At 43.4% G+C, this 27,959-nt stretch overlaps 1 protein-coding gene across 1 annotated transcript in view; it reads left to right on the top strand.

Annotated features, from left to right (window-relative positions):
• The window catches only part of ATG14 (autophagy related 14), a 213,050-nt gene that overhangs the window by 80,960 nt on the left and 104,131 nt on the right, over positions 1–27,959 (top strand). Inside the window, exon 4 of the mRNA XM_078659860.1 lies at positions 11,299–11,380. Within this exon, the coding sequence (XP_078515986.1) occupies positions 11,299–11,380 (82 nt within the window). The remainder of the gene's footprint in view (positions 1–11,298; positions 11,381–27,959) is intronic.

Here is a 27,959-nt window from a genome sequence, read left to right as displayed (position 1 = left end):
ATTGTAAATGACACATTTTTTATTTATGTGCTTGTTTTGAAAATAGCGAAATTATAGCTTTATCATTTACAATGCCAATAGTTTTATCTTTCGCAAATGTGACACCTATAACATTTGTAACACAATATGTGTTGTAGCACTGAGTGGTATTTGGAGTGTATGTTGCATTGAGCGTAGTGTAATTATGTGGCATGTAATTATGTGGTACTGAGTGGGATTTGAAGTGTATGTTGCATTGAGTTTAGTGTAATTATGTGGTGTGTAATTATGTGGCACTGAGTGGGATTTGGAGTATGTTGCATTGAGTTTAGTGTAATTATGTGGTGTGTAATTATGTGGCACTGAGTGGCATTTGAAGTGTATGTTGCATTGAGCGCAGTGTAATTATGTGGTGTGTAATTCTATGGCACTGAGTGGTATTTGTAGTGTGTGTTGCATTGAGCGTAGTGTAATTATGTGGCGTGTAATTATGTGGCACTGAGTGGTATTTGGAGTGTATGTTGCATTGAGTGCAGTGTAATTATGTGGCGTGTAATTATGTGGCACTGAGTGGGATTTGGAGTGTATGTTGCATTGAGTGCAGTGTAATTATGTGGCGTGCAATTATGTGGCACTGAGTGGGATTTGGAGTGTATGTTGCATTGTGCGCAGTGTAATTATGTGGAGTGTAATTATGTGGTCCCCCCAAAACAGTATCCATAGCGATGTAATTCTCTTCCCAATGAATATTGCAGTGAAGTCATAAGCAATACATTCGTTAATTTATACATATATGGGAAACTGTAACTTTAAAAAAGAGAGTGCATATATTTTACGCAATAGATATAAATAAACAACTGGTTTTAACATGACAGTTATCACCTATTCATTTAGAAGGATCAACCTACTGTATGTTTACATAATCAAACTCAATATACAAGGCATATCAAGACAAGGCATATCAAGAAAAAAAAAAATTGGGATAAACACAGAGGAGGTGGTAACAGAATGGGTGGTGGAGGGAGAGCCACAGAGAGCTAAAGAAGAGAGCGAGGTATAGAGGAGGGTACAGAGATATAGAAAAGAGCTGAGTGAGGAGGTAAACGAGTGTGGGTGAGGGGGGACCCAAGGATAGACGCAAATAAAGGCAAAAATTGAGGAGGGAATGGTACAAAATGTGGAGGAGTGAGAGGGGAAGGTCCAACGGGAGATGAAGGAAGTGGGGACGGTAAGTGGTCGGGAGGAGTGAGTTAAGAGACAATGGAAACATTATTGAAAGGGGAGGAATGGTAAAAACTGAGGAGAGAAAAAAAGTGAGAGGAGCAAAGAAACAGAGATAACAAAAGACAGGTGCATGTAAAGAAATCAGGAGGGAGCTAAATTGGTTAAGGGGGCAGATGGGAGGAAGAGAAAAGGGGAAGAATGAAAATAAAATGGGAGAGAAAAAATTCGGCTGAATCTACCCCTGAATGCGAGTGTCCAAAAGAGGAGGGAGCCGACGCCTAGACTTGAACCGGTTTCCCAGTTCCAAAGTCGGCAGCTTTTGCCGTTATGCCACATTCTGACTCAAGTAATAGGGCCTGAACACAAACACGAACATTATTGATCAAAATATTCTCTGAAAAGTTGAGTTCTGTTATTTACAGCTCTGCGCTATGTCCGGGTTTAAGAACACGGGAGCTGGAAGACAATTGCCTGTTTCAGACCGACGCCCGTAAGCATCTTCGTTCATGGAGGGGTCGCGAGCTGAGTGGCGGGAGACTAAAGTGCGAGGACGATGACGGCATCTAAAGAGAGGAGGAGCGCCATGTGGGTCGGCGAGGGAGGATGAATGAGCTAAAAATAAAATGCTGTGGGGTTTGAGCGGCACATGACCCGGCCCTGGCATTTCTCCACACACCTGCCCACAGAAGCATTCTGGCCTTTCTAATGTTATTTCTCTGTAATACTGACCAGTTCCTCGCTCGTCAAGTTGCCAGAGCGCAGGGTTCTCAAGCCCTGCCGCCATGTGGCTCTATCCATTTCGGCTCATGAGATGGGGTTGTTAGACCACTCTAACACTATAGTAATTTAAGGCAAACAGACCCTGGAAAATGAAGAATACGAGGCTATTAAAAGAAGCACTGGTAAAGAGAACAGGTCTTGTTTTTATGTGCTAACACATACAGCAGTAGCGCTTTCAAGTGAGGCACACAGCAGGGAGTCCGCAGGAGCGGACAAACGGGGCTGTAGCTGAAGTTTAATTGTAAGGTAGGAGCGGAGGGCTACCACTAAATATCATTAGGCGATAGGCGAGAGATAAATAATGAGGCCGAGCTAAGACGTGATTAACAAAGTCTCAAACTACTGGCGGAAGAAGGCTCGTGGAAGCAATCCGATGGAGGCAAGGGGCAAAAGTAAATAAAAATAAAAAATAGGAAAAGTTGAGTCAGTGCCCTGGCACAGCTCTGCGTCTCCGAGTGTTCATGTGTTTTTGCAGTTTTATATAGCATGAACTCGACGCGATGGTATAGGAGCGCTTTTTACACGAGCACAAGTTGCATTACACAAGAACACATTTTTGTTAGCAACGGAGATTAAGTGATTTGCCCAGAATCACAACAGGATGTTGAGCCGACGCCTAGACTCGAACCCTGTTTCCCAGTTCCAAAGTCGGCAGCTTTTGCCGTTATGCCACATTCTGACTCAAGTAATAGGGCCTGAAGACAAACACGAACATTATTGATCAAAATATTCTCTGAAAAGTTGAGTTCTGTTATTTACAGCTCTGCGCTATGTCCGGGTTTAAGAACACGGGAGCTGGAAGACAATTGCCTGTTTCAGACCGACGCCCGTAAACATCTTCGTTCATAGAGGGGGCGCGAGCTGAGTGGCGGGAGACTGAAGTGCGAGGAGGATGACGGCATCTAAAGAGAGGAGGAGCGCCATGCATGTGGGTCAGCCAGGGAGGATGAATGAGATAACAAGAATGTGGCGTAATGCCCAGAGCTGCTAGCGAAAAGCTAGAAAGCCAGGTACAAGTTAGAATGTCAGCTCACTATACTGTGACTGTGGGAGAATTAGTTAATGTTCCTGCGGCTTTAAGAAGGCAATGTGTTCTTGTACTATGCAACTAGCTCTCATGTAAAAGTGGTGCCGAAGGGTGTGAAGGATGGGGGTGGGCGGGGAGCGTAGGGGTGGCTCGGGCCGAAGTAATGACAAAGGGTGTGAAGGATGGGGGTGGGCGGGGAGCGTAGGGACGGCTCAGAGGCCTGAGGCAGAGCGCACCATATGGAGAGGGAGGGGGGTGGCAGTGGGAGGGTGATTGATGGGCGGGGCAGTGCTGGGGAAGCCTTTGATGTGGCCTGGCGGCCGTGGAAGCCGGGCCTTTGAAGTGAAGCTAAGCTTCACTTCAAAGGTGTCGGAGGAATGCGGGCGGCTGTGCACGCGCTTTTAAGCTCAATGCGCATGCGCATTGAGCTTAAAAGTCACGGGCACTGCAAGGAATCGCCACGATTCCTTGCAAGTTAGATAAAGAGTCGATGAGCCCCTATAGTCTCGCTTGCTCGATGCGCATGCGCATCGACAGGCGAGACCTAAAAAACCCAAAGAAAAGTAAAAAAAAGAAGGAATGAGCTGCGCCGAGGTGCAGTATTTACACTGTTGGATCCATTTTAGCCCTACACGGCCATAGAAACTAACTATGCAGCCAATGGTCCCTGACCACAGCAATTTACCTACCTTAAAAGGCATCGAGGGAGGCGATAGACAGTGGAGTGTGTGCGCTGGGCAGAGGATGGCTTGAGAAAGCGTGCTAGACTACCTGGCCTCTACGCTCCCTTCACCCTTCTTGGACACAACCCTCCGGTACCCCCCACCCCATGCAAGACTCGGGTGCCAGACTGTAGGCACCTTCTCACACCTGTATCCAGAGGATAACTTCATACCGAAACGACTACATCTTCGACTCTCACCACACTTGATATACTTTTATAATTCCAACTCTGGGCCACCTGCAATGCATCACACAACACATTCCCAGCCCCTCCTCATACACTAACCAGCATTAGAGCACATTCTCACCACGCCCTCGCCACGTAAACTGATAATTCGCCTTTACACCATAATGCATCCTCTGCGCCACTCGCAGTGCCGGCTACACATACGGCACAAGAGGTAACAAACGGACCCCGCACATAACAGATATATACTCTCACTCAATTACCGACTGTGCTCGGTACACTTCATATTTGTACACCACCTCTACTGCACCCCAATGCAGCTCTATAAAATGGGACTCGCTGCAAATCCACACTTCCTTAGGTGCCCTTCACCTCCAGCCTCCTTCATTCATCTTTTGTGGCAATGCCCAAAGGTAGCTGCTTGTTTGGAGGGAGTGTTTTAGACTATACCCACAATCACAGGACAGTTACCTTCCTGCAGACCCCTGGTGGGTCTGTTGGGCTATGTAAAGACACCAACTGATGATTGCAGACTCACTGCTATGCTCCTTCTCCTGCCCAAACATAGGTTGGCCATGAATTGGGGCAGGAGAATTGCTCCCACTATACAGGCCTGGCTACAGGGTTAAAATTATTGTCAGGAGAAGCTGTCGAACTTCTGGGAACTGATGTCCCTGCCTTCCTGCCCCAAGGACATATGGGAAGCTTTTCTTTCATTCCTATGCCAAAGGGACCCTATCACCCGAATCGGGAAAGTCATACTCCGGAAACCACTCCGTCCGTGATGGTACTTGAATGTCTATTCCACCGAACAGCGTGGGCTTCCACAATGATGCACCCCTTGAATTGATGTACACAAAGCTGGCCATCTGATGTCACCTATGTCCTTGCAACACGCTGCAGTAAGTGGCCGTTTCAATACTAGCGGAATTGAGTTGCACATCCTCCTCTTCTTTTTGGGATAATGCAAATGGGAATGTTATGTATGATCCTTTCGCTGTCATGCAATGCTTAGCTACCGTGAATCCTTTCCTTCCCCCTTCCTATCCCTTATTTCTGCCCCCCCCCTTTCCCCCTGTTATGTTATGGTTGCTGTATAGTTCTTTTTTGCCATAAATGCTAATACATGGACAACTTAAAAAAAAATGAAGGAATGAGCAAGAAAAAAACTAAAAGAAGGTAGAAAGAAACTGAAATAGAGAAATGTAGAGTCAAATGAAAAAGGAAAAAAACAGCAACACGCAATAGAACGAAAGAGGTAAAGAAAGACCGACCTAGGAAGAAAGATAAAGAATGAGTAAGGAGACAAAGTAAGAACAAGCATTTACAATGCAATGGTCTTGGCATTATTAAAGGTAGAGCTATTGGCATTGCTCATGACATTTTATTTTTATTTTTTTTTAAATCATAAATAAATGGCATTGTCATTTACATTGCCAATAGCTTAATCGTTTGCATATGCGAGACCTATTGCATTAGCACCGACACACAGGGGGCAGTGGCAGGAGAGCAAGCACAACGAACGAGGGAGCAGGGTAGCAAGCACAGCGAAGGGGTAGGGGAGCAGGCACAGCGAGGGGTAGTGGCAGGAGAGCAAGCCCAAGCAACGAGGGGCAGGAGAGCAAGGCCAAGCAAGAAGGGGGCAGGGGCAGGAGAGCAAGCATAAGCAACGAGGGGGCACGAGAGCAAGCACAGCCAGGGGGCAGGTGAGCAAGCACAGCCAGGGGGCAGGTGAGCAAGCACAGCCAGGGGGCAGGGGAGCAAGCACAGCCAGGGGGCAGGGGAGCAAGCACAGCTAGGGGGCAGGTCAGGAGAGCAAGCACAGCAGAACCATTACTCGGCGCCTCCAATGCCTGCCCAGAGTGGAGGTTGATGAGGCGCCCTTAGCTCCAGTACCACCGCTGCAGGTTAGTCTCGTCCTCCAGGAATGGTCGAACCTGGACAGGCCCCCCCTCTCGGCTGCCAGTGAGTAGAGAACAGGGAAACGTTTCGACTTGTAGGAAGAAGGGGGAATAGAGGATGGCGAGACACAAAGGTTTGTCCAGCTCTGGAGAGAGGCAGACAACAAGGATTAGCTGAGCTCTAGCTATGTACAAATAGTAAAGACTGCCCCAGCTCGGAAGGCAACTGAACACAAAAGAAGGTCTCAGCTCTGACGATAAACCATCCACAAGGGAAGGCCCTGCTCGGTGGCAAAACTCTAGGGAGAGGTAGATTATAAGAATTAACTATGATCAGGGCCAGGACAAAGGATAATAATGGACCCTACTGTTTTGTTAATGACAGACACGATCTGCAAACTGACCTCTCTGAAAGTATTCAATTAAAGGACTTGTTCTGAAGCCTTTATTGTTGATACTCGAGTTATTATTGTCCAAATACCTCGAAATAGCTGGCTTTCCTAAAAAGATGTGAGGCCCTCCTGTGCTTAGCCTTGGATACAGGAAATGCACAACAGTACTATACTAAAAGGACACACGTTCTAGTTGTTTTGCTTTTTTAATTATCATACACAACTTGATACAAAAAAAGATACAATTTCATAGCTTTTCATTATTTGATAGAGCTCTTTTTCATGCATGTCGAAAAAACTAAAACCTAGTTTTGTAACGGAAGAACGGAATTAGGGAAGGAAAGATGGATGACAAGGTGGATGAATGAATGTTTACCACTGTAGTGATTAAAATGCGGTTTAGGAGAGCTTTAGAAAACGGCGAGGTATTTTATAAGTCAGTTCTGAACACCATGTGATACGTTTTAATATCCAACAGTTCATGAATGTCACAAAAACATACACATCAGTATAATTTGCCCAAAACGGCTGGGATATAAAATAATCAAACTGCGAAAGCAAAGAGCAACAGCTGAAACATGTGTGAGAAAATGCAAACACATGACTCGGTATGGCGTGACACATACGACAAAGAGAAAATAGCCTTTGACATATTGCAAGATACTAATGCAAAGAATTGTCTACACACTAAAAGAGCAGCATAGCAGCTTGCACCTGCAACAAACTAAACTCTTTACCGCTGATTTTGTTTCCCCGCAGTTTAACATCACGCCTTGTTTGAAACATAAAAGCACTTGGTGTTAAATATTCCTTGTGCCTGGATAACTTCGAGTGACGTCATTGAATGCAGCACTAACAGCAGAAAAAACATTGTAAGCATGAACTGATATTGTGCTACCAGTGCATACGTGTCATGGATTGGAAGACGGTAAAAGGCACAGCATGTACCAATTGGTGCCGAAGTCTAAGAAACCGGAAGTGACGCATTCGTAATATACTGCTAGAGTCACTGACACGATTGCTAGGCGCAGACCTTGAACCATCATTCTGTTGGTAGGCAGCCTTACATTGCATACCCTTTATAAGCACTACTGAAAGCATTAAAGGTGGCCTGTAGTGTAATACGCGTCGTCTTAGATGGCATATATTTCACCCTACAGTAAATGAGCATTACTCTTGCAAATTGTTCTACAGAGTCATATTAGTGTCACTTTTTAACCGTTTTACCCCGCCCGCAAAGATCTAATTTCTATTTAATATAAACACTTTCCGTCGTATTCTGTAAATAGTTCTTCCCTAAGGTCTTTCAGAATACTTCTCGTGCCCACGACCCCCTACTCCGCGCCTACAGCAATGCCCCTGCCGATCACCCTCCCTCCCCTCCGCCTCCCCCTCCCCGATTCTTACTTCACATGTGTTGTTTCTCATTTAAATGAACAGTGGGATTCTTTTATTTCCTACAAGTGCCGGATTCGTCTTATCGCCCGAGTTCCATTGGGGGTTGCCAATTTGTTTTATCCACGGATGTATCACTTCTCAGGCTTTCCTTTTTTTCGCGCAAAGAGAAAGAACCACTTTGTCAACCAGCCTCTCCAAAGTGGAAGATTAACAAAAGGGGCTTCTGGGTAAGGTTACCCGATGGCTAAAAGATATAGTGCTTTAACCTTCGGGTTTAGTTTACAAACATGATGCATTCTGGGGATTGTAGTTCATTACAGCTGATTATATAATTGAAATAACACGCCTGAAAACAATGATTTGCAAAATAAACGCCCAGGACCGGAACACTGTGTCACCGGAACACTGACCACAAAGGAAGGACAGCCTACACACGCGTGGCCTGGCTCCAGAGAGTAGATATGACACTGGGGCAGACTGCGTGAGTTCCGATTCCAGGCCACGGACTGCGATGAAAAGCTGCCGGTTGCTGATTTGTTTCTGAGCCCCACCTCTCCCCTGAAGACATTTCTAGTGAAGGCTCCTTGAAGAGCACAATCTTCGCAAAGAATAATGCCCCTGGTGCAGTGAGACTGGCGTATTATTTTTGGCACGACATCTTGATGTGGTAGGAAGGCCGCTTCTTCCTTATAAATCCGCTGCTAATTCCCATGTGGGCGCTCCGTCAGAGGCTGCCTTCTGCCGCATGATTACGGGCCAAGGTGTAATGTACCGCTTCGACTGACGTTCCTTAAGCCGCTACCATCATGGAGTCCCCTTCCGATAGACAAGTTCTCTCATCCAGAGTTTATTTCCACATATGTTAAAAAGGGTAAGCAATTGGCTGTTCTATGCAGCGCTTACACTGGACAGAAATGTTTCCAGTGTAGGCGCTGCATAGTAGTGCAACTTGTCTATCGGAAGGGGACTTCGGAGTCTCACTCACTGGCCCGCTATCAAGGCTGAGAAGTCACTATATGGCAGCAGTTTTCCTTAAAGCAGCGGGGTGGGTGCCTCGTAGCACGGCCTGCTCAGAGTGTTAAAATCCGAGTACAGACCAGAGGATACACATATAGAAACGTGGTGCACAGGCAGAGGGGGGGGGGGGAGCGGGACGAAGGAGAGCTGCGGGCAGAGGGAGGGGGGGAGCGGGACGAAGGAGAGCTGCGGGCGGAGGGAGGGGGGACGAGCAGAGCAGCTCTGGAAACCACCACCGTCTTTCTCCGAGGCAAAGAAGAAATGCCTCGGAGAAAGCATGGTAATTTTCGCATTCGGGGGCGTGGGTTTTGTTGTTCTGAGTGACAGACAACGTCACTGTCTAAAGAACAGCAAAACTTACGCCCCCGAATCCGAAAGAGACGTGGCTTGTTTGGAGTGACTCCCTTCTCTTCCAATGGCTGGCCTCCGTTTAGGAATCCAGCCAATGGAAGCGAACCGGGCTGGGAGGCGGGTTTAAACTGCCCTACTCCAAAACATAATTTCTCCGGACCGGAAGCTGCGGTTTGCGCAGCTTATAGGTCCCTCGACCTAATAATTTCTCCGGACCGGAAGCTGCGGTTTGCGCAGCTTATAGGTCCCTCGACCTAAACAGGGGAGAAAAGGTGAATCGAGAAGAAAAACTAGTCTAGAAAGAACCAAAAAGAGAACAATGCAAGGAAGGGAAGAGGGAGCAGAGAAATATAGGGAAATCTAAAACATTATCTGAAGAGGGTACTCTGCAATGTGGGCTTACCAGGCCTCACATAAGAGTGCACAGTATTCACAGTGCTGCCTTTCCATAAGGGCAGCTGCAGGTTTGCAAACCAGCTTATGGGCACTAATGTTTGAGCTACCGAATGGCAGGCAGCAAGCTACTGGTAGCCCGTGATTGACCTGCTGGACATCTCGTCATTAACATGCGCAGTCTGGTGACTTATTGGGCAGGGTTCCAAACTTTTCATTGCAGACTTGAGTCTGATTTGGCGTGTAGCTAGACTTGACTAGCCGAAGTGGGCATCAGGCGTTTCCCCCGGAGGTTAGAAGTGTGGGGGGCTGTTTTGTAGCAGTTTTAAAAACGCTGCCAGGCTCCTGTATATCCAGCAATTTTTGAGCAACAATACAAATGTCAAGATAACTCTGGTGACTAATGTACCTTCTGGAGAGAGATGGGACTTTTGTCTAGTGACATTTTTGTCTAATCTAAGGTAGCAGAGAGGGTTAATATGCATGCTGCAAAGAACGTGTACCATGCATATCAAAGAACAGTATTATATGTGCATAGCTCAGTGGATTAATACTTTTGTCACAGTGATTCTTTTGTTACTGTGCAGTTCATAAATTACAATCCTAATCTAGCCCAGTGAGCTATGAACTGGCATCAAAGAGCTGCATGCAAACTGCATGGTGCAGATCAGAAAGTTGTTTTTCCCTGTATTTAATTATCCTGATGTTACTAAAAAAAAGTTTGTTTGGGTAGTCAATCCTAACTATTGTGTTATTTTCGGAATCCTGAAGTTGTGCATCTCCAGACCAAGCAGTCTTAAATGCCTACTAGTATTGATAACCTGCAAATCCTAAACCTTGTAGTACCCTTTGCCTTATGTAACATTTTCTATACACTGATTTCCACACGTATGATTCATTGTTCTGTATGTATGTGAGATGTAAAGTGCTCCAACACCCTACAATGGTGTGAGGGGTGGTACAAAACAAATAAAATACATGTGCGAAAGGGGATATAGAGAGATGTCTCTTCTATTTTGGAGCAAGAGATGTTCTGAATAATGTGTTCTGTCTTATGTGTTTATATTGAGAATTGCCATTGTGAGCCACACAAGCAGCGAGCTGCTTTGCAAACTAAGCTGTGCTGGATGTAAGAGTAGTCTTCTGTCTAGTGTGTGCTGCTGGATGCTTGTTTTGGGTCCTAGCCATCTATGGATTGTGATAGGGTGACTGTTATTGTCTAGTGTGTTTCATTGGGTGGTTGCCTATATTACAAGTTTCTTTTTTGTGAGTGCGGTTAGGAAATATACGTGATAAATCATTTTTGGCATATTTGCCCCATGATGGAGCCAGTCTTATCGCCTGTGGGCAGCATAAATGGCAATGTTTTGCTTTGGTGATTTTTAACTCTTGTTTTTTTAATTATTGTACAGAAGTTGCTCATAGTTTCGCATTTTTGCTTCTGTAAAGGATCTTCTGTGGAGTCTCTCTCCAGTTTATCATGGTTTAAGGGAAACTGATTGAAAATGTATATCTGTGTTGTCCAAGATGAAGTTATTAAATTGGGCCAATGGTATGCGTTCATTTTAAGCCAGTACTCATAATATAGGCTAACTATGGGTATTTGGTGACCATGTTTGGTGATTATGTGACCATGTTTACTGAACGGTCAGCATGCAAGAGGGCTAAGTTCCGTAGAAAAGTCCAGATACGCAATTCTTTACTAAAGACTTTTCGTGTAATTAAAAAATGCTAACAAAGTTTAGGTAGGGTCTCTATTCCATACATCTAGACACATTGGGGATATTCAGGGACATTAATATAACTGTACAGACTTAAAAAGACTTTTATAGCGGCTTATAGTTTTCTTATGTTAGTTTTGTAAAGTGTGCTGTCCTCCCATGGCAATGGATAATGTCAGTATAATTTCAACTCATTCTTTTTCAGAAATGGAAGATCATGTCTTGCCAGATGAGGATTGAGCAGTTAAAGGAAACAATATGTAACGGAAGTGAAGCAATAACAACAGGTAAGGAATGAAACCTTCATGCTGAACACATTACTTGTTTGGAACTCTGTATAATTTGAAGGCTATGACCTCCATAGAAAAACGTACAAATCAAAAGGCATGACGCTTTTGCCAAACCGGAATGCTTGAAAATGAAACAATGTAGATATCAACTTAGTGCAGCAATTACTAAATTAAATATTTAGGCTACAGTTTATCCAATACATTAGATCTAGACCTCCTTTAACAGAATTGTTCCTGCCTAAAAGGAGTAGTGTTTCCTGATAACCTGTTTCATCCAGATGTCCAATGTTTTTGAATCAGTATGTCTAAAACTACAATTTAATTTGAGTGTGGGTTTGAGGTGTGCTTAACGTGCTACCAGTACTACCAGGAGCCTTCATGTAAATCCTAAGTCCGCATAAATTCATCTTATATTTATTTCTACACACTGACATTGTCATTAAACACCACTCCGTTTTTGTAGATTATGTGTTGATTGCTTGTAATGTGTTATTTCGATTTCACAATTAAGAATTTTAAATTAACCAGTTTAATCTGCTGATCATAAACAACTTCTTAAGCTGGGCTGTCTCTTTTGTTAGCCTCTTGATGTGGAGTGTGCAGACACCGCCTTGCCTTTCTTTTGTGGATCGATTTTCTTGACTGTTACCTTGGCTTTGTGGTGGTAGATACATGTTACTGAAGGTTTTACATTTGCTTAAATTGCACCCAGTTCCTTCTGTGGAGGTGGCGGCTTCAGCTAGCTGGTAACTATTTGAGGGGGTAGATTATATCACTTATTGTGACCCCATTTTTCCAAGATTCCAAACCATTTTTACATTGAAGCCTATCGGACAGCACAGCTGTCTGGTTTGCTAAAGACATCTTGAAAACATTCAGGAGGCTGACCTAGGACTAGGAATGCATTCCACCTGTTGTTTACCATTGGCTTTGTGGTTTGTAACTCACATTATCTGGCTTTATATTTGCTGGCTTTATTTGCTTTGGACTGTCCAGCTTTTGTTCATCCCTCCTGTTGCCCAAAACGTGTTTAATGTATTCTTCATGAACTAGCTTTCTGTAAACAGGCCTTTAAATCTTCTTCTTATCTGGTCACATTTGCTGTGCATTCAAAGACAGACAAGACAGACGTCAAATGTCAAGCTCTCTCTTCCGAAGAAGCTTGGTGTTTTATTTTCTTTCTCTGACTTCAAAGTGAGAGAATTAATTTGACAATCCTGCTGAGTATCCATTTTCAAAGAGAGGGTGAAGGAAGCTTTTTAGGTCTGAGCTCTTTTTTGAAGAGGTGTTGTATATACCTTTTGGATGTCAGCCCGCCTATAGGCTTCCCATTGCTGGTTCCATCATTGCTCCCATATTCTTTCTTCCCATTTGTCCATGGCATGTGTGCGTAATGCCTCTTCCTGTGTTAAACCCTCCCCCCAACTCCTCCTAACCCCCCCCCCCCCCTGAGAGCATAAACCAATTACTACTATCCATCCACTCCTCCAATTTTAGCAACTGTTTTTGGAACTACTTTGTATTTGTTTATGAGCTCTTCACACAAGCTTTCATGTTTTTACTCGCTCCAAGCTCTGTTTGTAAACAAGCTAATAATTTTTGTTCATATCTCGTCAAAATTAGATATGGTCTCTTAATACCAGACACCAGCCCTTCACTCTGATACTAAGGAATATTTTGCGGTTTCTCTTCCTGCATTCAAGAATTAGGGTTCTCACTTCTACGCATCAGCAGCAGAGCAGCCACCAAGTTGTCCACTTCGCTCGAAATAGGCGCACACCACCCGTTGTGCTGCCTGCATTGTGTACTGTCCCTCACCACCTGATCTACGTCATGCTTTAGTTCAGATCAAAAACTAGTCTGCGGGTTGCCTAAAAGATCCCTACGGCAGAAACCTACGATTGCATATTTCCACGCTAACATTGCCATAAGCCAGGGATAATGACATATGTGAATCTTGGCAATCATATTTGATTAGTGCTGATTCTTGGTATTTTCAGAAAGATACATGGACGCACCTGGCAGCTTTTAAAGATTTTCCCAGGAACTGTGACTTTGTACAAAGTAAAGCTAACATTCCGAAAGCTAAAATAAAGGAGGCTTGTGTATATGAATTTAATTTAATAGACTTATGGCAAATATACTGTGCATGTAAATGTATGGTAAGCAGTGAATCTCCTGTTTGCTATTGTGATGGAGCTGCCGGCAGCGAGGTTTAGACGGCATCATGCCGCCAAAGGGTTGGGAATTTAGCACAAGAGGACTGCTGGTCTTCTCTACGCGGTCGACATTACCCTGTATATTTCGAACCTTGTGTGAACACCACTCCCAATCTCTGGGAACTGATCAAATTCCGGGGGCTTTCGGGCGTATCTATACATTGGGCCAAGTCCACAATCTTCCCATTCACAGACAGTACAACCTCATTCCCTGTAGAGTGCCCCCTCATTCCCTGTAGAGTGCCCCCTCATTCCCTGTAGAGTACCCCCTCAAGTGAGCAGATGGCCCAGTGAAATATTTGGGTATCTGGCTAAACCGGGATGAAGAGGAAATTTGGAACATGAATTTTGGGCGGGCGGTCGCGTGGCTGGAGGGATAGTGGCTACCTGGAGGGATAGTGGCTACCTGGACCAGGCTGCTGCTCTCCCTGGCAGGGAGGATTGCGATAGCCAAGATGGTGGTTTTACCCAAATTCCTATACTTAATTGTAAATATCCCAGTTCCCATAACCCAGGCGTTCTTTAAAACTATCTGCACTCTATTATTTTCCTTGGTGTGGGTGGGAAAGCAAGTGAGGATATCAAGGGAACTTTTGACTCTGCCGCTGACCCAGGGTGTGATGGGAGCCCCTGCATTTCATTATGCGCTTACTGCGCCCAGGCCCAATTCTTGCATCATTCGGTGCACCACATCCCATTTCAGCAGCAGCCCCCGTTCCTCTACCAGTGGCACTCTACCAATCATACAAGTGACTACGCGAGTGGATTGACACAGTCGAAACCCTGCGCTGGCCGTGGGACCGGCTGCGTGATAGAGCCCAGTTGCAAATACTGTATGCTACTTCTGTTCCTCTAGCTCACAACCCCATGATCCCCACGATGGATGAGTGAGCAAGTCGATTGGTAGCAGAGTCTCTAGGGCTCCGCACATTTGCAGATCTATATTTCGGGGACGTCTTCATATCCCTGCCGACAACACCGGAGGGGGGAGCTGGAAGTTTCTATGAACTATTTTTATATTCCAAACTTCAGGCGACATGCAGGCACTTACATGCTACATTTCTGGCACCCCCGCCCACCCTATCGGTGCTCGAAAACGTAATGTAGACTTCTTCCCCTCGCAGGCTCATAACCCGCCTGTACAGTAATATGCAAAATACTGCCCCCGTACTAAGGCCGAAGTCCGTCCAGAGTTGGAACTGGGAGCTAACTAATCAGATCACGGAGGTTCAGTGGGCATTCTGCTGCAATCAGCTCACTGCGCTGTCCCCCAACTACAAATTGAGACTAATTCTTCATTTTAAATACATTCATTTTAAATACATTCACCGCTTTTACAGAACTCCAGTTCAGTTATATCTTCTGGGAATAAGAGGATGACCGATGTTGGCGATGAGGCTACACACCAGCTACCTTCATACACCTGGCATGGAACTACCCAGCTCTGGTAGCCTACTGGTCAGATATCTTTAGCAAAATACAGGACATAATAATAGGTGCCTCTTCTGAGCCGGAGCCGCTTATCGGCCTACCAGGCTATGTGAGACATGGAGGCAGCAAAGCGCAAGCTACATGCCATATTACTGCTGCTGGCTAAGCGCAGGGCGGCGACCAGGGTACAGGAAGTTACATTCAGCCATACACAACTGACAACCTTCTGGGAACTGATGCCATCTGCGGCTAGACCGAAGGACATTTGGGCCCCATTCCTTGACTGGGTTCACTCACTGAACGACTTTAGGGAGTAGTTCCTGGAACAGGCCAGATATGCAGGATCATAATAAAAGGCAGTTTAATGGTTGACTGCCTGTGGTTATAGTCTGGTATATAATGCCTAAATGCATTACCTATAAATAGTAGGATGGCCGGTCGGGTATTTCCTCCCCCGCACTGGGATGGGTTAGCTAACTGTATAAGCTGGAACTCGCCCTGGCCCACATTTCAAGTAACATCTTTTCTATCATGATATGCTGTGAGTGTAATATGTGTATACGAAAATGCCAATTATTTGTGTAACACAAGTGTCACAGAAATGCCTCTTTGACCAAGCTGTTGTTAACGTTGTTGTTTCTGAAATACCAATAAAAATACATTTTTTTAAAAATAGTGAATCAGACTATATATTCCTTCTGTATTTTGGAAAGGTTGTTCTGTTTTTGATTTCGCTTTGTTGTGCTGACATATGTAAATATCTGTTTTGTTAACATGTGAAAATGAGACAGTCACATGCAAGCTGCCTGAAGTCGCACATGTCCTTTTCAAACTGCAAGTTGAGTCCTACTTTCCTTTCCATTACCGGGGCCTCGGCTAAGGTCAAGCAGTGTTGCATTGCAGCTTAGCAAGGGGACCATGCAATGTGCTGCTTTTGTGATACATAACTGCCGGGTGCTACACTCTGTTGTAAAGACATTGCCAAGATCTATTGTCTTTGCCAATCCTTTATTCTTTTTTTTTTTTATGAACTTTGCTGATGTTTCAGAAAATATCAGAATTGGTGTAAATGAAGTGCATGGCATTTGTAATTCTAAAGTGTGGTGGTAATATTTGAATACAGTGAAAATACAGCAATACATGTAGGCATGACATTTGTACACATTCTTTTGTGTGTATTAAAACCGTATTTTGGTGCAACTTCAATGGTCATTTAAATTGAAAATGTGTTATATGTAATGGCAGAGCGCTGCCAAAACCATGCATACTCCACACTTCGCCACTCTATGCCTTTCCACTCTATGCCACACAGCATTTTTCTAAAACATTCCACTCCACTCTACAACACGCCACTCCACTCTACCACATGCCACTCCAATTTATGCTTCTCACTCCACAACACACCACTCTACTTTCCTCCACACCACTTATCCTACTCAACTCTACCCCACTCCTATCCAATCTTTCCCACTTCACTCCACTATACCCCTATCTGCCGAACCCCACACCTCTACATTCTACCCAAATCTTCACTCCAATCTACCCCACCACACTGCCTCAATCTACCCCACTCTAACCCAATCTACCCCACTCCAGTCTACCCCATTCCAATCTTCCCCGGTCTACCTCATCCCACTCCACTCTAGTCTACCCCGATCTGAATATATCCGAAAAAGTACAAATGAGGCACATTCTTAGATTTCGTCTAGGCACTGCTTGCGCTCCCTCTTCGAGACATGCTATATTCAGGATATGAGCATAAAGCTCTGCCCACTTTCCCCCATTCCTTTATAATTGACTCCTGTCTTTTGTAAATTGTGGCTTTTTATTAGTCAATAGGCTTATTAGTTCCCCCTTAGTACCGCCTTGTCTCTTTTTGTAACCTCCCATGATGACAGCCCCTGTGTTGTTACAACCTAGGTTTTATGTACAGCCTCAGCGCACTATTTTCTTAAAGGGCTTCAGGCAGGACACAAACTTGGTCATAGACAAGGCTGGCGGTGGTCACTTTAACCACTAGCACATCTCACATTTATGTGAGACCTTCTATCAATTCCCCTCCACAGAGTGCAACCTAATGCGGAATTAATATAACACTTCTTTTGTCACATTTCAAAGCTACTAATTGTGTATGGACATAGGTATTTGAATGTATTATGGGTAGGGTGAAGTTACCATATCTTCTGCAGGGTGCAGTACCATATGTGATAAGAGGTCCCATGGGACCCCTTTTGGCTACATATGGTACTGCACCCTGCAACATGGCTAGGTAAAAAACATTGACAAATATAATGCCAATAACTCCAACTTTGCCGGATGCATTACTATATGTGGCCAAAAAAATAGTACTATATGTGGCCACAAGAGGTCCCATGGGACCTCTTGTGGCCACATATAGTTCTGCACCCTGCAACATGGCTAGGTAAAAACCATTGGCATGTATGCCAATAACTTCAACAAATGCAATACCGATTGGATTTACAATGCAACAGGTCGCACATTTGTTAAAGTTAGAGCTGTTGGCGTTGAAAATGATCATGATTTTTACTTTTCTCTTTTATACCATTGGCAATAGTGCTATGCAAATATAATACCTCAACTGCAAATAAAAAAACAAAACTTAAAAACATTATTTTCAACGCCAACAGCTTTAACTTTAACAAATGTGAGACATACTGCATTGCAAATGCTTTGTTTTGTTATTCTGTAGTGTGGTGGAAACAAATATTTGAATACAATAAAAAAATGAATACAGTTGGTGATGACATTTGCACACATTATCTTTTGCGTGCAGTAAAACGGTATTTTGGTGCACATTTAATGGTCATTTCAATTCAAAATGTGTTGAGCATAATGGCAGATGCAAAAACAACAGTTGATGGACAGAATGTAGAACAATGTCCTACATTCACCCCAGTACAGAGATCTGGGCCTAAATCCATCGTTTTTTTGCACTCCACACCACCCCAGTTCAGGCATGGCCATATGCAAATCAGCCTTGACCCTGTGCCTCATGGGAATAGTCCAGCCCGAACTGCCAAGTCATGTCTTTCCTGGACCGAAATCAAGCATCCTAGGACCGGTTTCTGGCTATCAACCGTCTTCAGCCAGGATAGCTTGACTTCAGTGGTGTGGAGAGCATGGGACTCACGTCTGAGCATACCCATCCCACTCGGGGTGACAAATGTAAAAACAACAGTTGATGGACAGAATGTAGAACAATGGCATACATTCACCCCAGTACAGATCTTTTGACTGGGTGTGACTGTTTGATTGGTTCAGATGCTCCGTCCATCACCACCCCCTTTTGTACCGCTTTGGCCGCCATAAGTGTGGCAGGGTATGCTCAGACGTGAGTCCCTTGCTCACTTTGCCACTGGATTCAAGCAAGCCGGGCTGAAGACTGCTGGAATGCCAGAAACCGGTCCTCAGAAGATTGTTTCCGGTCCAGGGAAGCATGGCTTGGCAGTTCGGGCTGGACTGTTCCAATGAGGCACAGGGTCAGACTGATTTGCATATAACCATGTCTGAACTGGGGGTGGCAGAGTGGGCTAAAGAACGGTGATGGATCAAACCCAGATCTTTTGACTGGGTGTGAGTGTTTGATTGGTTCAGATGCTCCGTTCATCACCACCCCCTTTTGTACCGCTTTGGCCGCCATAAGTGTGGCAGGGTATGCTCAGACGTGAGTCCCTTGTTCACTTTGCCACTGGATTCAAGCAAGCCGGGCTGAAGACTGCTGGAATGCCAGAAACCGGTCCTCGGAAGCTTGTTTCCGGTCCAGGGAAGGCATGGCTTGGCAGTTCGGGCTGGACTGTTCCCATGAGGCACAGGGTCAGACTGATTTGCATATAGCCATGTCTGAACTGGGGTGGCAGAGTGGCTAAAGAACAGTGATGGATCAAACCCAGATCTTTTGACTGGGTGTGAGTGTTTGATTGGTGCAGATGCTCCGTCCATCACCACCCCCTTTTGTACCGAGCATAATGGCAGAGCACCACCACACCATGCATACTCCCCTCCACTCTATGCCCTTCCACTCCATTCTGAGACACTATACGACATGCCACTCCATTCTACGTCACACATTCCATGATTCAACACGCCACGCAACTCCCCTCCACACCACTTATCCCTCTCCACTCTAGCCCATTCCAGTCTGTCCCACTCCACTCCAATGTACCCCAATCTACCCCACCCCGCTGCAATCTACCCCAAACTACACAACTCTATCTACTCCACTCAGTCTCTTCATCCAATCTGCCCACTTCACTGTAATCTAACCCACCCCAATTTTCCCCTTCAATCAAACCAGCCCGCTCCAGAGTACCCCACCCTAATTTTCCCCACTGTGACCCAGTCTACCCGACTCCAATCTACCCCAATCCACCCCACTCCACTTTACCCCACACTAATCCACCCCATTCCAATCTACCTTACTCTAATCCACCCAATATACCCCACCCCAATCTACCCCAGTCCAGTCTACCCCACTCAATTCCAATCTACTCCACTCTACTCCATCCTACCCCAATCTACCACACTCCATTCCACTCTAACCCATTCCTCTTCAGTCAAATTTACCACATTCCACTCAAATCTACACCATTCCTCTTGAATCTAACCCACTCTACCCCTATCAATCCCACTCCAATTTGCCCTTATCTTGAGATAAGCCAATGCAAAAGGGTTAAGTAGAAACCAGGACATGACCCCGAGTTGCCTTTTAGGCAGTATAGGAGTTGAAGGTGTACCTTTAGTGCTGCGATCACAGCAAGTTATACTCCCTTTGCTGTTCCTCAGAGCTTGAGTGTGTGATTTTAAAGCTACGCCATGTGTAGGATTCCTCATTTTGACAACTAAGACCAGTGGGAAGTAGGCCTGCAACGAGCGCCTGGATACTCTTTTGAGTGATTAGTGTTTTGTACAAATCAACATAACGAGGAATCCACTATTGTGCCTTGGAGGGGCCTTCATGTGCAGTAGTCTAGGTATTGTCCTATGTTTTTAGGACCATCAGTCAGGTTCAGAACAATGGATATTAACATTGGATATTGAATTCTGCTGGGGTTAAACTGACACCATACAGTTGCAGATCATTTCAGCACTATTGTTTCTTAAGATATATAGCATTCCATTAAAGATGATTTTTCCAAATTTACAGCATTGACAGTTAATTGATCCACACCCTCCTGTACAATTAGATTATTTTATTTCTATAAACAATAAAATGTAATTGAAGCAGCTTGAAACCTAACAACCTGAATCCTGAACTTAGGCATCACCCTAACCTAGCACTGTCTCTGTTTTTAGGTCTCCACTATCAGGCAGCGCAGCTGTCCGGTTGTGAAAGAGCTGTTGTGAAGTTACAGTTGTTTACTACTTGCCCATTCGTTGGCTTTATTTTCTCTCTCATGTGCTTGGTTTTTACTTGATGGCTTGCCTTCCTCTTCTTGCGTTTGTCCCTCCCCTGGAGCATAGCTTTTGATTGACTGACTTGTCGTCCACTGCTCACGTTTAGGAAACTACTTTTTTCCTTTTTATTTAGCACTCCATGAGAAGTGTGTGTCTTTTCTAGCCCTCTCCCTCATGTACTGTTTCTCCCCTATCAAATATCTGTCACCTGCTCTGTGGTGCCTACCAATCCTCTCAGCTTGTCTGAAACCACAGCAGACTGGATGTTATTCCTCTGGTATGGCTGACTAGCACTTGGAGGATTGTTCTTGTTTTATCTGCTGCAATCCACATATTGAATAAAACATAAGCTTTTATGGGAATAGCCATCTGCTGAAATCATTCAGCTGGCATCTAAGGTAGGTGTAATCAGAATCACGCCTCATGAAAGCCCATAAATCTGCTCCCTGGGCTACAGCAGAGAACCAAAAGCCTAAAACTTGTGCACACTAAATTTGGTTTTGGCAAGGTTATTCTCTTTACAATATGTAACTTCCTCATTATTTTTAATTTCCTTTCAGAGTTTTTTTTGTGAACAGTATTTGAAAAATAAATCATACCATTTATAACGATTGAAAACATTAAATTCAATGTTCAGTTCTGAGATATCATGAAACGTGCTTTTCCCCCAGTGTTTAGAAATGTCTTTCTTATATTTGCCTACCTTTTTTTAAATAAGTTGCAGACATTAACAAAGTAAATACCTCAACACTCCTGTCATAAATGTGAGACCTATTTGATTTTGCCAATGATTGTTTATCATGATTATAACACACATATGGACCCAAATCCCAACACAAAACTGAACCTACACACTAACTTGTCTCAACCCTATTTTCTCTCCGGAGTTGTAACTCCTGCTGAAAACAAGGCATCTGTTACATAGGAAGTCGAATGTGAAAGGTCTTGTACGTTTACCTGGTAAGCATAGGGACCACAGTAAATGAGTATTTTCTTTCTGGTTCTGTTAATTGTACAAGTAAGGTTCAGTGAGTGTTAAAACCTGGGTAATTAGTTCTCTATTGCAAAACAAAACACACTTAATTTTCATTGCAAACCCAACCACAATTAGTGATCTTAGGGTCACAAAAAGTTCCTTCTCATAGTAAACCAGAGCAAGGCTTCCTGTTTATTGCTATGTCTATCTTTAGGGCATGCATAACTTTACATTGGATCAGTCCAGATTCTCCCACCTTTTGTAACTGGAGGGCCCGACTTTTGGCAACGTACAACATGGAGTCTGCTGTGTATAGATGTAAATGTAAATGTACAGGAATTTATATAGCGCAAATCACCAAGCGGTTTCTAAGCGCTTGCTTAGGGAACCCGTCCTGGTATTCCCCTGTGAGATAAGCCCCGGCAGGGTATCCGCAAGGTGAAAGCCAGGCATCCCGCCGCGAGGCCTCAGAAGACAGGAACTGGGTCGCAGAATATGGGCTCCTGTCATGGATTGGTTAGGATGAATCTCCGGTTTTTGATTATCATTTATGTTCAATACCCGCTCCTTGTTCTTTTTGGCTGTTTCTTTTTTCATTTTTGTATTCTTGTATTGTGTATTATCTTATGTTAATCTTCTGCTTAATTTTTGAATTATGTATTGCCGTAACTTTCTGTTTAAAGACAAAAATAAAGACATTTTTAATAAAGAAAAGAAAGAAAAAAAAAACCAACCACAAAGCATAATTTTAATGACCTGTCATACTGGGGGTCTTTCTCAAGAATAATAATGAGTGATATTCACATTCAAGTATCCACTAACTATAATAAAATCAACATTTAAAATGAGTACAACCGATTTAACAAGTCCTTGAGATTGTTTTTCAATTTTGTCAGCAAAGTGCAGAGACAGTTTTCAGGAGCCCGTACAAATGGAATTTATGGCGAAAGAGAGCTGAAGATTTTCATATTTTATCCAAGATATTAAGAAGGTGATTTTTAGGCATTAGAGTGGTATACTAGATCTGTACATCCTCAAATTTCAATTTATGGGTAATTAGCTTGTCGACTATGACTGCGCCTGGTTCCTCTGCAAGGCTTAGGTTTTGATGTTTAGCAAGTGACTGGTTTAAAATAAGCCATTTTCTTTTTAAGGAACCTTAATCTAGAAAGAGCCATTCCAAGGCTTCAATCAGGTAATAAATTAAATGAAATTAAACTTGTTAGCCTCTTCTTTTAAGACTAAATGTAGAGCCCAGGGCTCATCATCTTTTTTCTATTAAAACGTATCTCCTAAATTCTCAATTTTAGTATTTTCTTGTTCCAGGGCCTCCTTTTCTAGTGTTTGTCATTATTCCATGACTGGGCCGTCTATTTTTTCAGTATAAATCGATACCCTCGCCTTACGTTTGAAGTGGTTTCTTGTTTAATAGAAGTATATTTTCTTAAAATGAAAATAGTAACAACGTGCTTCAAGTATCGACGCGTGGTCTCAAGTACCCCCTTATGAAATTATCCCATTTTATTGTCCTTGGTTATTTTGGTGCAGTTAGTAAATTGATTTGGGGAAATCATCTGTAAAGAATAGAGTAAATTTAATATTCAAATTTTGCAGTGAAGCCTTTTTTTGTTGTTGTTTTTTTTGCAATATTCCTTCCCACAACTTGTTTAATTAGCACATTGATCCAGATAGGAACTGTAACTGTAGCGGAGCTAGCATCTAAATGTTGTGTACAACTTTCGCATCCATTTCCACCTCTCCCTCTGCATAACTTTCCACTGAACTCTGTTGTTGAATGGGCGATTGCCTTTTAGCAAAACATTACTGTTCTCTAATAAAATACGTATTTTTTGTCATAATATTTTCACATCCTTTGCCTTTTTATAACTAATGCCAATTTGTGGATTCCAGTCTCTAATTTGAAGTCCGTCCAATTAAGAGCTCCTGTTGAAGTTACCTACAGATCCCATGTATTTGCTACTGCATCACACTGTCCCTCTCGGCCTTTAGTACTCAAATTACAGCTACTTATGTTTTCCTAAATTCTGTATACTCAGCATTATTCCAACTTTTACAAGTAAATTACCATTTTAAAGCAATTTGCATTCCCACCACTTCTATTAGAGTATCAAAACCCTTCGCCCAATATCTTTGGATAATAAGATGCAGCAGGGAGAGCCACTGGCAAATTCACATCTAAGGCAGTCTTTAAGTTGTATAGCACACGTCAGAAAGAAATACTTAAATTGATTAATTTGCAGCCGAGCTGGATTACCTGCTGCCGGGTGGTCTTCTTTGCCTCCACTCAATCATCCTCTCCGATCTCAACCAAATACAATGCACATTTGCCTTTTAATTGTACCATTGATTCCGGTACATTAATAACTAGAGTTAGGATACGTTCTTCCATGGTCAACTTGGGTTCCAGGTGGTTATGTTCTGGAATCGGCTTGAGGGAAGTCCTAAATGGGGCCAAAGCTGCAGATTGAAAATAAAATTGGGATGTTTGGAGGTCAAAATGTTCAGTCAGCTGTTGAAAGAATAGCATATGGTCTAAAGCCCACTTGCATCCCCAACCTTGCAATTTACAGCCTGTCCTAATTCTTGAATCATAGCAGGTACATAACTTCTTCAAGCCAAGTCCCATACCACTAAGTTTCCTTTGTAAGCTTTTTAAACTACCTTATCGATTTCAGCGCCATAGGCCAACATTCGACTGTTATCAGCGTCACTACTGAAGAACTACCTCCGTACAACCAAGACCATGGCGCCGGCAGGTACAACGTTGCTACTTCTAGTCATAGTGCCAGATCATCACTTTTCGCAAATAGCCAGTTGTTTATCAGGCACATCTGAGCTGTCCAGTAATAGTGCAAGTCCACTGGCCCAATTCCCACATGCTTGGGTACATTTCTTCTGCGTGACTCTCTATGAAGCTCCTGGCCCCCTCATATAATTATCTGCAGCCTGTAGCTTTAAGAACCATGCGGGCGTGATCCGAAACAGGTAGTATTGCGATACTTGTATCATCTGTGTCAATGTCCCCATTTTAAGCAAGGTGCTTCTCTGCAGCATATTTAATGGTAGTGTGCTCCATCTTGGCTTGTGGTCTTAACGTTTCTAGGTTAGAGTTAGGAAATTTAGATCCCAGCTAGTCTTTTGGTCCTGGGATAGCCTTATACCCAGATATTTGAAAGGACTTGGTAGTAATGGGTAGCAGGATTAACTAAAGCCTGGTCTGGAGGGTTCCCAATTAGCGCGTTAACAGCAGTCGTGTTCCAATTCACTAAGAGGCTAGATAACTCGCCGGATGTGCATCAGCCTTGGAATTGAAAACTCGGGTCTCCGGATGAATAACAGGACGTCGTCCCCATATATGGAGACACAGACCTCTATACCGCTTCCCACCTCAGTCCCCAGTTTTGTGCATCCTTCACTAGACACTCATGTGCATGGCCTTATCAATGAGATCCCATGAGAGAATGCTATTGGTTTCAATACTGTGTGAATCTGACCTGGTATATGTCCTGATTTTCATGTTGTTTTATTTTGTATCTTTTGACATGTTTCAGATCAATATCCTTATTCCATTTTTCCTTTTCTATAGGTTGTGGGAGATTATTTGTCTTGTTGCATATATTTTAGATGTTTAGCCCTTTGTCAGGATCCTATATGTATAGGTAGCCATCATGGCACTCCCTTTAAGCCTTACAAGTCTGCTCTGTTGAGTTTCTATTCCAACATGGCGGTGAAATTGGTCCATCTTAGTTATGCCTCTGGCGAATGCTTGAATCTCGTTCCAGCCTCCGTCTTCCTTTAAGTCAAGTCATGCCCTTGGCCTCCCTTTTATGGCAGAAGCTGCACTGCCGATTCATCGGCTGGCCTACTCACAGCTAAGTCTGACTGACAATATCATGCAGCTCTGTCCTGCTGACACATCTGCTTAATCCCCCGCATCTCAGCCAGATGGAAGGAACTCTGCAGAGGGCCACCTAAATATGTGAATGTGTGTTGGTAAGTTTCCCCCCCGCCCCCCGCCCATCACGCTTTGTTGTGGCCATCTCTGTGCCATTTCTTATGCCGTTATTTGTTTGGTTTATTTGCAGTCTGTTTTTGTTATCCATGTACATTTTCCCCACACTGGGAGCCCCCAAGATGCAGCGATACATCTTTGCGCCATATGTGGCGAGTTGTTTATATATTCTTATACACAAAGGCTAATTGACCTATTGCGTCCAATAATGATCACACATATTCATTATCATTAGCCCTCCATTAAGCTTGACCTCGTTTTTCTATGATCCTAAGGACCAGATAATCCTCTGTATGCAATACGGCATTTATCCGAAACTGTAGATATTTTATATTGGAATAACCCTGCTTATACTCTGCATAAACTCCTGGTTCTTTATGATGAAAGTTTTATAGACGGTTTATCCTTTTATGCCTTAGGACAGTAACACTCTGCATCATTACTCTGCATCATTACAGAAGTCTGCTGAGCGCGTTATATATTTACCAACGCAGCGATCCAATTAGCCATACAATTAATAGCAGGCTATTCTGGTTTTTGCAATCCAAGACTCCTTTCAAAACAAAAATGTGCCAAACTGCAGGTCACTTTAATCTTTCTAGCCTTTATCTGTTAGTGTTAATTCTGTTCCGTAGCACTAAATATGGCTAAAGGCTTTTTGCCGGCTAGTGTATCTTTTCAAGCTAGTTCTGGTGAAGGTTTTGGTTTTTGGTCATTGGGTACAAATAGTGTTATTTATCCCTGCTCTTAGTTACTATTTCTTCGGTCTTGTTTTCTTTAGGGCAGTATTCCATTGTGACATGTATTTGCAGGTATTTTTGAGTGATATTAGCATATGCCACGCACATAGACAATTAAATACAAGCCATAGGAAGATTTGTCTTAAGACATTTGATCAAACATAATGAAATATTGACTGTATTATCAACCTATTATACAATTCAGTATTATTCTGTGTATGATATTGCACTGCTATACAAATTGTCCCGTACTCTGCCTGTGTGTGGTTTTAGAAAGAATGTTGATCCGAAAGTCGTATATCTGAGCTTTTTGTTTTTTTGGACTTTAGAGATAATAGCTTTATAAGAGTTTATTCCTGTTAATATATTTTTGCTCTATAAATGATTGAATGTTAAATTAATAATAAAATATTTGTTATACACGCTCCTATATATAATTATCTTTTTATTGATAATAAATTGTAAACCTAGTTGCCTAAGGTTTCTGCACACTGGTGCATTCTTCCTTAGGCATAACTGCCAAAACTGTCTTGGCATTATATATGGGTGTTGTTTTAGGGTTACCCTGGCATCTTCTAAACCGTGCTACCTGTTGCTGAAGGATTTCAATTTCAATTGTCTTTTTGTCTACCAGCTAAATGTAAAATAATTCTAGCCAGATGACAGCCTTCATTGCTTCCCATAAGGTAATGTGCGATATCCACGGTATTGGGTTCAGCTTCAGTATACATCAGTCTTTACCCCTATGTATTCATGGAACTTATCATCTTGCGACATTCTTGGGTCCAGCCTTCACTGCCTGAGGGACCCTCCTCGGAGACGCTGAAAGGTGATTTCTATTGTTGAGTGGTTGGAGAGAGTTTCTTGGCAGAATTTAGCACTCTCAACCCCCGATAAATCTGCTGGGATAAAAAGTATTCTAGCCAGGAGTAAGATTTGAGTGAGTAAGAATAAAAGGTTTGTTCATAGGTTTCTTGGTGTCTGCCCCTTCACACATCCCTATGTTCTAGTTAATCGGCCCAGTCATGTAAAGGCTACACTCTGAGGGTTGGCTGTGTATTTGAAATCAGCTTGGGCAATTATCAAGTTGTTAAAATCTCCCTCATAATCATTTTGCCCTCAGGGCTGTAGTATAACTTTAGTCAGATCGGTCATAGTCATCTCGATGGGGGAGTTAAGTTTGGTAGGGGTTGGAGGATGGCATATACACTTGCAACCATCCAGGCTCATCTTTCCCAATGAAGCACCCCCCTGTTGAACTTCTCATTAAGCCCAATTACGTTTCAGGAGATCAGTTAATGAGGCAGAGCTATGTTACTGTGCGACATGGTAAACTAAAATATTGAAGTGATGTACTTATATATGGAATAAACTACTTGCGCTCTATTATGTAAAGCTTAAACCCAACACCAAATCTCTGCTCCCCACCTACACTTCTAAATGTGTAGCATCTGTTGCCGTTATAATTAACTAAAACTTGGTCAGAAGGGGCGACTGAAGCTTCTCCTCATTCTACAACAGCTAAGTTATATAATATATAATGTCCCTGCCTGCAGCCACCCTTAATCTCTGCTGCTCAGCTCAACAGGGGAACAAACACCTTCCCAGTCTCAATGAGCATTGGAACACAACACCACCCCCTCCCCACCGGCTGTAGCTTCTCTATTGATTAGGTGTTATGTCAAAGTTTGAGCATCATCCTTGTTGGATCCTTTGGCTGAGAATCCCTTGACAATGTCATTTGTGCATTTCTTTGAGCCCT

Source organism: Lissotriton helveticus, chromosome 9, assembly GCF_964261635.1.
Source record: "Lissotriton helveticus chromosome 9, aLisHel1.1, whole genome shotgun sequence".
NCBI classification, from domain to species: domain Eukaryota; kingdom Metazoa; phylum Chordata; class Amphibia; order Caudata; family Salamandridae; genus Lissotriton; species Lissotriton helveticus.
Note: the sequence above shows the minus strand (reverse complement) of the source record. Positions and strands in the feature narration are given on the sequence as shown.